General features: G+C 40.3%; 1 protein-coding gene across 2 annotated transcripts in view; it reads left to right on the forward strand.

Annotated features, from left to right (window-relative positions):
- Positions 1–10,379, forward strand: part of LOC132384481 (collagen alpha-1(XVIII) chain-like) — a 98,099-nt gene extending 87,720 nt beyond the window's left edge. For both annotated transcript variants that reach the window (XM_059955633.1, XM_059955634.1), the window contains exons 23-26: positions 649–711; positions 4,135–4,332; positions 7,962–8,077; positions 9,653–10,379. In XM_059955633.1, the coding sequence (XP_059811616.1) occupies positions 649–711; positions 4,135–4,332; positions 7,962–8,077; positions 9,653–9,878 (603 nt within the window). In that variant the 3' untranslated portion in view covers positions 9,879–10,379. The remainder of the gene's footprint in view (positions 1–648; positions 712–4,134; positions 4,333–7,961; positions 8,078–9,652) is intronic.
- Positions 10,380–14,137: the final 3,758 nt, after the last annotated feature.

The raw sequence follows: 14,137 nt of genomic DNA on the forward strand, positions 1-14,137 counted from the left end.
TCAGGATAACATCTCACAACTGTTGTTCAATATTACGTGTGACCGTATGAAAGAAGAGGAACCTAGTAATGCTACTGTGAGATGGTCCAGTTAATTGTTAGGTTTTACTGTGCTCACAGTACGGAGCTTCCTCACTCAGTCTGTAACCCTGACGCCGAAGATTCTGCAGATGCTTCAGATCTTGAGCAACACACACAAAGTGCTGGAGGAACTCAGTAGGTCACCAAGCATCAATGGGAATCAATGTTTTGGGCCAAAACCCTTCATCATTCTTAACTGAATGGTTCTAATGAAGCGCCATGGCCTGAAATGTTTATTTCCCTCTATAAGTGGTGCCTGACTTTCTGAGTTCCTCCAGCATTTTGTGTGTTATTTTTACCCTGAGGAATCTTTTTATTCTATGACTTTTTTTAGAAAGTAGATTTCCTCAGTAAGTGTCATGGATATAGGGTGTTCAATAATTACACTCACCATCTGTGTACCATTTTCTCCACCTTTATTGTTCTGCTTTACATAACTGTGACTCCTTTGTGATTGTTCTGAAAATCTTTGAACAAGTTGCTAGGGTGGGTTCAGGAAAAGTCTGGTTCCTTATTTTCATCAGGGGTCCTACTCTGTCATACACATGTTTTCCTTTCCTGTAACTAGGTTGAAATAGCTGATATTGCTCCCAGTCTGGTGCCAAGGAACATTATTCACCAAGGGCCGGTGGTAAGTTATGGCTTCCTCAGCTGATTTAAAGTATGTCTTAAAAGTGTACAAAGCTACCTTAAAATTGGTGCTACTGAGTGTAGTAAGTGAATCTTTAGAACATGACTACCATACCCTGATTTATTTTGCTCCAAGTCTCTTTTGTCATTTTAATTGAAGCAAATATATCCATTGATGTGAAATGTCTTAAACTACTCATGGTATAAAAATGCTATTAATAGCATTTCTTATGAGTGTATTATTAACTCCTTCCTACTTCCAAGCTGTTTTCTTTTGGTGGTTTTATTGAGTTATTTTATTTCATTAGATATTTATACAGATAGATTATTAATATCTTTAGGAAAACATAAGGATGAGGAGAGATTAGTATATATTTTATCACATTGCAGAGTTTAGTGATCTGAAAACACATTCATTGCTCAAAGACATCAAATAATTCCCTGTGATAATACTGTAGAAACATTAAACATTGGAAACAGGCCATTCTGTAGGTGCCCAATGTCCACTCTGACAGTCTTCCAGTACTAGGCCTTCTTTGCCTAAGCAGTTCAAGTTCTTATTTAGACCCTTTTAAACTGCTTTTAGCAAATCTACTTCCACTACTTTATATGTGAAAAAGATCCTCCTCCAATCCCCTTTAAACCACTTAACCATGACCCTAAATCAATGTCATCTAGTTTATTTAGCTCGGATGTAAGCAAGTGTTTCCTGCAGTCTCAGTTCATAATGTTATATATCACTGTCGGTCCTCTCTTAACTTCCTCCGCTCCAGGTAAAACAGATGTAACCCCTCCAGCCTTTCCTATAGTATGGTGATCAGACAGTGCTCCAACTGAAGTCTAACCAATGTCTTAAAGGTTGGAGCATTACCTCCCTGTTCATATATGCAGTCATAGAGTCATACAGCATGGGAATGGACATTTGGCCCAACTGGTCTATGCTGACTACAGTTCCCATCTAAACTGGTCTCATTTGCCCATGGTTGGCTCACACCTTAAATGCGTCAAATGCCTGTATTGCTACCAACACCGATTTTTGAACTTGAATACCAAGGTCCCTTTGTTCCTCGATACTCCCTAGGACCCAACTATTCATGTTATATTACAACAAGAGCATTATATAATATATTGGACAAAGGTGTAATTCTCCTGCCAATTTAAACTCTTGGTAAACTTCATCTTTATATTACTAGTCTTTACTGTTACAAGCGTGATGCTCTATATTTATGTACGTAATCTCATATACCATATGTAGTATATATTTCATACACAAGACACATATGACATTACTAGTAAATGGGTACTGCTAGTCTTGAAATCAGAACCTCTAACTCGGATGAATGCCTTTCCTCCAGTAACCATATATGTTAATGTGAACAAAGCCAGAAGCGTGCAAATTTAAAGAAACTTCTACAAAGCAACAAGGGCTTCTAGCTTACATTTGGCAAGCCTAAATTTAGGATCATAACTTGAAGAGGACCTGTTTTATTGGACACGTTCATTCATTAAATACTCATTTTTGTTCTCTTTGTTGGCCATTGATACACCTTACCACATCGGACTATGAACAGAATGAACTAAATCTAAAGGGACTGATGTCCTTTACTTTTCAGAATAGAACATACCTAGCCTTGATGTTGCTGGGACCTGAGTTATAGGGAAAGGTTGACTTCATCAGGACTTTACTCCCTGAAGCGCTGGAGAATGAGGCATACGAAATTATGTTGGGTATAGATACAGTGAATACATGCAGGTTTTTTCACCTCAGGTTGGACGAGAATAGAACTAGAGGTCGTAGGTTTAGGGAGAAAGGTGAAATATTTAAAGGGAATCTGAGGGGGATCTTTTTCACTTAGAGGGTGGTGCGAGTGCTAGCAGAAGTGGTAGAGGCAGGTTCAGTTGTAACATTTAAAAGAAACTTAAATAGGTATATGGATGGGGGGAGGTATAGAGGAATATGGTCCAGAGGCAGGTAGATGGAAACGGGCAGAAAAACAGGTATGCATAGACTAAATGGTCCGAAGGGCATCTTTCTTTGCTGTAGTACTCTATGATCAGCCACAGTGCAATTGCCAATGTCAACACAAAACAATAGCTCTTGTAAGCACAAACTTATTAATTAAGTGTAATGTTCAATTCAAGTTGGTAACACTCTTTGGAGATTTCAGTCCATGACATAATGTGGTCCCAGCTGTGCCTCTTTCTCCTGATAGCAAAACTTTGCCTGCTACTTCCCCAGAGCCACTCTGAAAGTCCATGAATGTTCTGTCGCAGCAGAACATCTCCAGTGTTAAGCACTATTTTGTGATGAATGCGTGGGAAGCCATAACACTGAGGCTGTGTATTGAAAGTTGGGGTGTCAAGGAGATTTGCCGAGACTTGAGGGAGAGAGGTCAAGCAGGCTGGGACTTTATTTATTGGGATGTAATAGAATGAGCGGAAGGGGTAGTCCTGTAGCGGTATGTAATGCACATATTTATGCACATATTATTTTTCATAGCGTTGAGGAAATCAAGAACCAGAGAACAAATGTTTAAGGGGAGAGATTTGATAGGAATGTGAGAGGCAACTTTTTCATCCAGAGTGTGGTCAGTATATAGAATGAGCTGCCAGAATAAGTGGCTGAGGTAGGTATATTAATAACATTTAAACTATACTTGGACAGGTACTTGGATATGGGATATGGACCAAATGCGGGGAAGAGACTGGCTTAGATGGGAATCTTGGTCAACATGGAGCAGTTGGGCCAAAGGGCCTGTTTCCCTGTTCTATGATTCTAAGTAAGATTAGTGTAAAATCTGTATTTGTTCACCATGGAAGGAATTGACAGGGACGTCTTCTGTAACATCTATTTCCATGATAATTTTCATCCATGTTGAGTTCACTAACCTTGTATGAAATAATTGACATTTTGCGTTAGCAGTACTGGATAAGAGTGGAAAGTAAAATTCTTCCAAATTCTCTGGCTTGTGATGAATAGTTACTTGTCAAGACTATAGTGAATGGAATTGTACCTGAGAAAGTGCCCAGGTCTACACGTCACTTTTGCATTAGTGATTTGCCCTGATTTGGAATGGTTTGCTGAAAGGCTGATGGCAAGTGATTCAATAGGAACTTTCAAAATTTTTAGGGTATCTACATAAAACCAAACTTTGGAATGGGGATCTGTGGGAAATGAACAGAGGACTGGGAAACAAACATTGGACTGGAAGTAGTAGAGTCTGAATTAGTTTGATGGGCTGATTGGCCAGCATTTGAACTGGATCCCTCTATCTCTCTCTCAAGAGGGGTTCTTGCTAAATAAGCTTCTCCTAAGTAGAGTGATCTAACATCAGTGAAATTATGCTGGATACCACAGTAGAACGCATGCACCTTTAAACTAAGGATTGGGTTGACTTACTTTCTACTTTTGATATATTTTTAGCTTCATATTGCGGCTCTCAACTCTCCTCTCACGGGTGAAATAGCTGGGATCCATGGAGCCGATCGGCAGTGTTTCCAGCAGGCTCAGGAAGCTAGACTGCAGGGCACTTACCGCGCCTTCCTCACCTCGAGAAACCAGGACCTGATTTCCATTGTGAAGAGATCTGACAGAGCATCTGTGCCAATTACAAACCTTAAGGCAAGTGTTTGTAACACATGAGAAATGTGGAATCCCCTTTCATTGTGCAGTACCAATTGTGACTGCCTCTGCCTGTAGACTGGCTTTTACTTGCCCCTTTTTTCACAATTGTCAATTGCCCCATTTTCACCACTGTTAATTGCCCCAATTTTCATCACTGTTTCTTGCCCCATTTTCACCACTGTCACTTGCCCAAGTTTCAACACTGTTTATTGCCTCATTTTCACCACTGTTTCTTGCTCCATTTCACCACCGTCACTTGCCCAATTTGTAACACTGTTTATTGCCCCATTTCACCACTGCCACTTGCCCCATTTTCAACACTATTACTTGCCCCATTTTCATCTTTTTCAATTGCCCAACTCACCACTGTTACTTGCCAGATTTTCACCACTGTTACTTGCTCTAGTTCTACCTCTGTCACTTGCCCATTTTCACCACTGTCTCTTGCCCCATTTTCACCACTGTCTCTTGCCCCACTTTCAACACTGTCTTTTGCCCCATTTTCACCACTATTACTTGCCCAATTTTCAACACTGTTTATTGCCTAATTTCTACCCATCACTTGCCCCATTTTCACCATTGCCATTTGCCCCATTTTAAACACTGATTCTTGTACCCCTTTCATCACTAATACTTGCCCCATTTGTACAACTACTACTTGCCCCATTTTCACAACTGCTATTTATCCCACTTTCACCACAAATACTTGCCTCGTTTCACCTCTTGCAATTGCACCATTTTCACCACCGTTTCTTGCCCTATTTTCACCACTGTCACTTGCCTCATTTTCACCACTATTTCTTGCCCCATTTTCACCACTGTTTCTTGCTTCATTTCACCACTTCCACTTGCCCCAGTGTTTCTTGCACTATTTTCTCAACTGATACTTTCCCCAATTGTACAACTATTACTTGCCCCATTTTACCACTATTTTTAACCACTATCATTTGCCCAATTTTCAACATTGTTTATTGTCCAATTTTCATCATTATCACTTGCCCCATTTTCACCACTGTTTCTTGCTTCATTTCACCACTACCACATTTCCCATTTTTGTCACTATTACTTGCCCCATTTTACCACTTGCAATTGCCCCATTTTCACCACTGTTTCTTGCCCCATTTTCACCACTGTCAATTGCCCCATTTCACCACTGTTACTTACCTGATTTTCACCACTATCAGTTGCTCCATTTCTACCCGTCAGTTACCCATTTTCACCACTGTCACGTGCCCAATTTTTACCACTGTCACTTGCCACATTTTCACCACAGTTACTTGCCCCATTTTCACCACTTGCAGTTGCACCATTTTAACCCCTGATTCTTTCCTCCTTTTCTCCACTGATACTTTATTTCTTACATCCTTCACATACATGAGGAGTAAAAATCTTTACGTTACAGCTCCATCTAAATGTGCCATGTGCAATCATAGTAATTTATAATAAATAGAACAGGCCTTTGGTCCACAATGTTGTGCCGACCATGTACCCTACTCTGGAAATTGCCTAGAATTTCCCTAGCACATAGCCCTCTAATTTTCCAAGCTCCATGTACCTATCCAAGAGGCTCTTAAAGGACCCTACTGTATCCGCCTCCACCACTGCCACCAGCAGTGCATTCTATGCACCCACCACTCTCTGTGTGAAAAACTGACCCCTAACGAGCCCTCAGTACCTATTTCCAAGCACCTTAAAACTATGCCCCCTCATGTTAACCATTTCAGCCCTGGGAAACGGCCTCTGGATATGTACACAATCGATGTCCTTCATCATGCCTTTCAATTGTTCCTTTTTCACCACAGTCACTTGCCCTACTCTTACCACTGTTTATTGCCCCATTTTCACCTCTGTCAATTGCCCCAACACACCACTGTCACTTGCCCCATTTTCACCACTATCAATTATCCCATTATTGCCACTATTACTTGCCCCATTTTCACCGCTGACATATGCCCCATTACACCACTATTACTTGCCCCATTTTCACCTCTGTCAAATGTCCTATTATCACCTGTCACTTGCCCATTTTAACTACTGTTTCTTGTCCCAATTTGACAACTATTACTTGCCCCATTTTAACTACTGTTAATTGCCCCATTTTCTCTACTGTTTCTTCTCCCATTTTCACCACTGTCGATTAACCCTTTTCACCACTGTTTATTGCCCCATTTCCATCCCTGCCACTTCCCCATTTCTACCTGTCACTTGCCCCATTTCATCACTAATACTTTCACCACTGTCAATTGTCCCATTATCAACCCAGTCACCTGCCCCATTTCACCACTGTTTTCTGCCCCTCTTTCACTACAATCAATTGTCCCATTTCATTACTATTATTGCCCAATTTCTACCCCATTCACTTGCTCCATTTTCACACATGCAAATTGTCCCATTATCAACCCAGTCACTTGGCCAATTATCATCACTGTCCTATGCCCCATTTTCACCTCTGTCAATTGATCCATTATCAACCATGTCAATTACCCCATTTTCACTACTGTCACTTGCCTCATTTTCACCACTGTCAGTTGCCCCATTTTCACCACTGTTTCTTGCTGCATTTTCATAACTGTCATTTGCCACAGTATCACCACTGTTTGTTACCCCATTTCCATGACTATTACTTGCCACATTTTCACCACTGTCAATTGCCCCATTCTCACCACTGTCAATTGTCCTATTATCAACCCTGTCAATTGTCCTATTATCAACCCAGTCACTTGCCCCATTATCACCACAGTTTCTTGCTCCATTTTCGCCACTGTCACTTGCCACATTTTCACCACTGTCAATTGCCCCATTCGCACCACTGCCACTTACCTCATTTTCACCCCTGTTACTTTCTCCATTACCACTCTGTATTACCTTCCACTATTAGCCATTTTGACATTTAATTCTTACTGCCTTGCATATTTTCAGAAACTTTTCCTTTTGTTCTTCTCTCCCCTCCGTGTTTTCCATGCATGTTAGCATTTGTAGTGTTGGATATTTGTTCTTGATCTCTTGCACTAAATTCACGTCATGCTGGTGACATATAAAGCTTCAATTCTGAAATTCAGTTCTATTGACTCCAATGAAGAAAATGCAGATTTGCACCAATATTGCATGTTTATCCAAGTTAACAAAAACACTCCACCCTATTATATCTCAAATATCTTCTAATTTTAAAAAAATCAAATTTAAATGGTAAATTTAATCACTACAAAACTGCTGGCTTGCTGAGTATCTCTGGTATTTTCTGTTATTATAAATTGGCACCATTGACCATGAAGTCAATATAAACATAAATTGATTCTGTTATAAATTAGGAGCTAATAAACAAACATCAAACTGTATGCCAGGTTCAGAATGAAATCTGGTCCAACAATCAGCTTTATACATTTAATGAGTTTTCCCTACGTGTTAAAAAGGAAATGTACAGTTTACTCTGACATTTGCCCATACATTACACACCCACAGTTTGAGTTTAATAACAATATTGATTAAGTCATTCCATAATTCTATTTTTATCCCTCTCTCTCCTTAATTCAATAGTTTATCCCTTCTTTGCCTTACTCCTTAAAATATTATTCTTACTTAGCCCATACTGTTGTTATGTCATGTTGTAAACCTATCCTTTCTTATAGGGTGAAGTACTCTTTCACAACTGGAACACTCTCTTCAGTGGTTCTGGAGCACAATTCAATCCCAAAGTCCCGATTTATTCCTTCAGAGGCCAGAATGTCATGACTGATGCTTCGTGGTAAGTACAGAAAGCTTCAGTTCCCTCCAGTATTAAACACAGTGGCTGCAGTGTGAGCAACAAAATGCACTGTATGTACTCACCCAGCTGCTCCCAAAGCCATGACTACCCCCAGCAAGAGGGACAAAGGACATGGGTGCATGGAAGCTGTTTTCCCTCCAATTCGCAAACCATCCTGACTTTTAAGTGTACCAACATTATTGCTGACTTCACTCCACATCTAACAACATTGTGGGAGTACTTTCACCAAAAGGACAGCAATGGTTCAAGAGGTGGCTCATTGCCACTATCTTAAGAGGAACTAGGGATGGGCAATAAAGGTTGGCCTTCCCAGTGATGCCCAGGTCCTGGTAGAGAGATGAATAAAATATATATATATTTGTCATATAATAGATCAAAAGCATCATAGTGAGCATAGAGGCCCGGATGCAGCCTGACCTGACAGCTTGTCTGTGTGTGTGGGGGGAATGGTGTGAAATGGGCCTGTTTTTCTGTTGTTCTCTTGACTTGTCTTGTTTTGTTGTTGTTATTGCTGCTGCTCGTGTTATTCTGCCGATCATTGTGGGCACACTATGTTGGCGCCAGAACGTGTGGTAAAGCTTGCAGGCAGCCCCCACCACATCCTTGAGTTGTTACGCATTTCACTGTATGTTTCGATGTACATGTGATAAATAAGTCTAAGCCTGAATCTCCAGTTGACATTATCTTCAGGGAGAGGAGAAATTGAGAAACCAAAGAAGAAGATATTCTTGTGATTGTCTACATAGAAGAAAATAGGAGTTTGTGGAAGGGAAAAACAGTATTGAGACATCCATTTATTTTTACTTATTGAGATACAGCACAGAATAGACCTTCCCAGCCCTTTGAGCCACACCGCCCAGTAACCCTCGATTTAATCCTGGCCTAATCACAGGACAATTTACCTACCAATTAATCTACCTACAAGTACATCTTTAGATTGCGGGGAGAACATACAAACTCCTTACAGGACAGTGTCGGCAGTCTTTGGGATATACCTTTTTTTGGTCCACTTGACCCAAGAGCAGTTCTGGTCACCTATGCACAGGAAAGATGTCACTAAGATTGAAAGTGTACAGAGAAAATTTACAAGAATGTTGCCAGGAACTGAGGACCTGAGTCATAGGAAAAGGTTGAATAGGTTAGGACTTTATTCCCTGAAGCATGGGAGTATGAAGGGAGATTTGATAGAGGTATATGAAGTTATGAAGGGTATAGATAGGGTAAATTCAAACAGGATTTTTCCACTGACATTGGATGAGACAAGAACTAGAGGTCGTGGGTTAAGGGTGAAAGGTGAAATGTTTAAAGGTGTCATGGGGGGAATTTCTTCACTGAGAGGGTGGTGAGAGTGTGGAATGAGTTGCCAGTGGATGTGGGTTTGATTTCAACACTTAAGCGAAGTTTGGAAAGGTACACGGACAGGAGGGGTTGGAGTGCAGGTCAAAGGGAGTAAGCAGTTTAAATAACTAGAAGGGCCAAAGGGTCTGTTTTTGTGCTGTAGTGCTCAATGACTCTATGATGCAATTCAAATTCTGCTTTAATTTACATTACCAGGCCTCATAAGTTAGTCTGGCATGGATCAAACTCCCGTGGGATACGAGCCGCAGACAACTATTGCAACGAGTGGAGAAAGGGAAATGGTGCAAAAGGACTAGCGACTTCTCTCACAAATGGAAAGCTTCTGGAGCAGCACTCATATAGCTGCACCAACTCTTTTATTGTGCTTTGCATTGAAAACAGCATCTCTCACATAGGCACAGCAAGAATAAATAGTTATTAGCATCTGGTATATGTTTTCTGCTTTTACACAAGGTCAAGTGACAAAGATCCCATTTTATATTACAACAGTAATGAGATGTCTCCTTCAGTTGCTGTAAAGCAATTTCGGGTTTCCTGAAAGGGATGTAAAAGTTGCTTTATAAATGCAAGCCTAACCTTTAATGGAAGAATGATGCTGGAAATATTTCTTTTTTGCAACATTGTTTAGACCTGTACCCGAATTTTGCTGTCTTGAACATACCCAGAAAAATGCATGTCCCTACAATTTTCCACATGAAATATTTTAATTAAATAATCCTGAAATCAACTCTTGTGCAGGTAGAATATTCATTATTATTTTGTATCTTGAATTATTTAACTGGAAGCAATCTGACATGCATTAGCAGATTAAAATTTCCTCTCTCCAAAGCAAAATGAGTTTACACTGCCCCTTTTCTATCATCATGATCCACCACACAATGTTATTTGCAACGTAGTACTACTGTAAATGTCTTTCTCCAAGAAATAAAGATGATATTAAAAAAGAGAATGCTTCTCGAGTGATATTGTGAATGCACTTCTGAAATAGACAGAGAACATTATTCTGCTTTGAACTAAGCTCTTTTGAACTACAATTTGCCAGATTTTCATGCTGTATTTATTAGTAGATTTATTGTGCAGAGAATGTTTCATTCTCCAGAACCCATTGCCCTTCACAACAGCTGGAAACTACTCTATACATACCCTATCCACCATTCTGAAACACCTAAGCAAACTGTGGTAAGATCCAACTGGTTTCAGATGTTATGTAAGTTATTAGATGACATGCACTTACTATTAAAAAAAAGGCTAATTATTTGCATGTTCAAAAATAACACACAAACAAGATAGAAGTGATAAGATTTTTCTATACTTTGTTTACTGCTTGTAAAGCATGTTATGACAAGTTTGACTGTTGAATGATATGAGTCACTTAATCATAATATTAAGATTACATTAGCTGAGAAAAAGTGCAATTATTCTTCAAAAGTTAACTATTTCTCCTCCTTAAACTACTTGCTATGTGAAGCTAATTTCTACGTATATTATTTCATATATAGTGGATTCCGGTTAATTGGGCCATTGGGGCAGCTGTTTATTTGGGACAGCTCTTAAAGAATAAAAACTAATTGAGAAAATAGCTGGGATTTCCTTCATATATTTGGGACATTCTGCAGCTTAATTGGAATAGGAGACTGTTGCTGAACAGTTTCTAACTAGCATCAGTCTCCTGTGCTTGTGTGGCTGTTAAACACTACACCATGCTTAGAGCAAACAGTTCTTACACAGCGCCAGTTGCATGTGCTTGTGTTCAAAAAGCAGTGATTTTTGTTACTGATAGTTGGCGAGTAATAAGCAGTAAGACAATTCAGAATTGTTTTGCTCACTGCACTTTCAAGCATTCAGACTTGGAAATGCCAGAAACAATTTCACTACTTCAACAAGTTAGGCATTACAAAGATCTTGGAATAATGGGAAGGAAAGAGGTAAAGGGGCAGGTGTGGCATCTGCTATTGCCGGGAAGGTGTGATGAGAAGGGGAGTGGTTATGAGTGAAGATGGAAGAGTGAACCAGGATGTCTGAGAAGAGACAGACCCTTAAAAATATTGCAATGGGAGGGAAGGGAAAGTTATGTCTGGTTGAAAATGAAGGAAATAATCAGTTGAATGTGTGGGCATGGGGTGTAAGGTGTTCTGGGGAAGGAAGAGGGGAGAGAGGAGAAGTGCCTGGTTGAGAGCCTTACTAACTACACTGGAAGGATAACCATGGTTGAGAATAAAAGAAACATACCAAAGAAAAGAAAGTGGAAAGGGGCATCATCAAAATAGATGCAAAAAAAAAACAACTGGAAGAATATCATGGTCATGGTGTCATTGAATAGCTTGAAGAGCCAAATGAGTTCCATGTGCTCCCATATTCCCCTTCCATAATACCATCTGCCTGAAGTGTTGAGTTGTGAGCACCATACCCTTTAGCTCAGAAGTAAAGTCAGAATAAAATGTGCATCTTATCGAAACACATTGACTATTGAAAGATGTGGAGAAGGTGTTTGCTATAGTGGGGGAGTCTAGAACCATGAGGCCCTCAGAATAGAAGGACAACCCTTTAGAACAGAGATGATCTTTTCAGAATCAGGTTTATTATCACCAGCATGTGTCGTGAAATTTGTTACCTACTTTAGCCAGAAGATGATCATTGCCACAGATGGCTCTGGTGGCCAAGTCACTGAGTATATTTAGAGTGGAGGTTGATAAATTCTGGATTAGTATTCAGGAGGTGTATTAAATTCTGGAGGTGTTGTGGATAATGAGGTGGATTTTCAAAGCTTGCAGGGAGATTTATGCCGGTTAGAAGAATGGGCTGAACGTTGGCAGATGGAGTTTAATGCTGAGAAGTGTGAGGTTCTACATTTTGGTAGGAATAATCCAAATAGAACATACAGAGTAAATGGTAGGGCATTGAGGAATGCAGAGGAACAGAGAGATCTAGGAATAACTGTGCATAGTTCCCTGAAAGTGGAGTCTCATGTAGATAGGGTGGTGAAGAGGGCTTTTGGAACGCTGGCCTTTATAAATCAAAGCATTGAGTACAGAAGTTGGGATGTAATGCTAAAGTTGTACAAGGCATTGGTAAGGCCAAATTTGGAATATTGTGTGCAGTTCTGGTCACCGAATTATAGGAAAGCTATCAATAAATTAGAGAGAGTGCAGAGACGATTTACTAGGATGTTACCTGGGTTTCAGCAATTAAGTTACAGAGAAAGGTTGAACAAGTTAGGTCTCTATTCATTGGAGCGTAGAAGGTTGAGGGGGGATTTGATCGAGGTATTTAAAATTTTGAGAGGGATAGATAGAGTTGACATGAACAGGCTGTTTCCATTGAGAGTAGGGGAGATTCAAACTAGAGGACATGATTTGAGAGTTAGGGGGCAGAAGTTTAAGGGAAACACGAGGGGGTATTTCTTTACTCAAAGAGTGATAGCTGTGTGGAATGAGCTTCCTGTAGAAGTAGTAGAGGCCAGTTCAGTTGTGTCATTTAAGGTAAAATTGGATAGGTATATGGACAGGAAAGGAGTGGAGGGTTATGGGCTGAGTGCGGGTAGGTGGGACTAGGTGAGATTAAGGGTTTGGCACGGACTAGGAGGGCCAAGATGGCCTGTTTCTATGCTGTGATTGATTGTTATATGGTTATAAGCACATCAAGTGTTACAGGGAGAAGGCAGGAGAATGGGGTTGAGAGAGAAAGTAAATCAACCTGTCCTGACGAAGGGTCTCGGCCCGAAACATCGACTGTACTTCTCCCTATAGATGCTACCTGGCCTGCTGTGTTCCACCAACATTTTGAGTGTGTTGCATAAATCAACCATGACAACCAATGGCAGAGCAGACCTGAAGGGCTGAATGGCCTAATTCTGCTCCTGTGTCTTATGGTACAGAGTAAAAGAACAGTGAAAGAAAGGAGAGAAACAACATCACAAGCAGACTTAAAAGAAAGTTAAAGAGAGGAACTCAGAGCCAGGAGAGATTTCTGGAGTTGGCTAAGGTATCAAATACAAAGGAATGTCTGCAAACCATGGACTATTTTTTATCTATTCCAGCTTAATCCATTGTAGTGACATTAAACGTAGCCTAATAATCAAGTCAAGTGAAGTTTATTGTCATTTAACTACATACATGTATATAATGTATATAACCATATCATGTATATAGAAATGACACAATGTTTCTTCGAACCAGGGTGTAAATCACAGTAGTGCACGTAACACATGATAACTTATCAAGGTAAAGTACAATCTACAGATGAATCACACATAAATAACAAACTAAAGTGCATTAATATTAAATATTATGAGGTACAGAACAGATTAACCAGTGACACTTTGAATACGATACAGCAGGGTGTTCAGAAGCCTAATGGCCTGGAGGAAGAAACTGTTTCTGACCGTTCTTGTTTTTGTGCATCAGAGTCTCCTGCCTGATGGTAGAAAGTCAAAGAGGATGCTGGATGGATGGGTGGGATCCTTAATAATACTAAGGGCCCTGTGTACACAGTGCTCCTGATAAATGTCCAGAGGGATGGTAGGGAGACCCCTATGATCCTCCCAGCTGTTCTCACAGTCCTTTGTAGTAACTTCCGGTCTGATGCTCGCCTGCTCCCATACCAGATGGAGATGAAACTTGATAGGATGCTCTCGATGGGGATCCTGTAAAACACAGTTAAGATGGGGGAAGGGGTGGGAGC

Source organism: Hypanus sabinus, chromosome X1, assembly GCF_030144855.1.
Source record: "Hypanus sabinus isolate sHypSab1 chromosome X1, sHypSab1.hap1, whole genome shotgun sequence".
Lineage (NCBI taxonomy): Eukaryota > Metazoa > Chordata > Chondrichthyes > Myliobatiformes > Dasyatidae > Hypanus > Hypanus sabinus.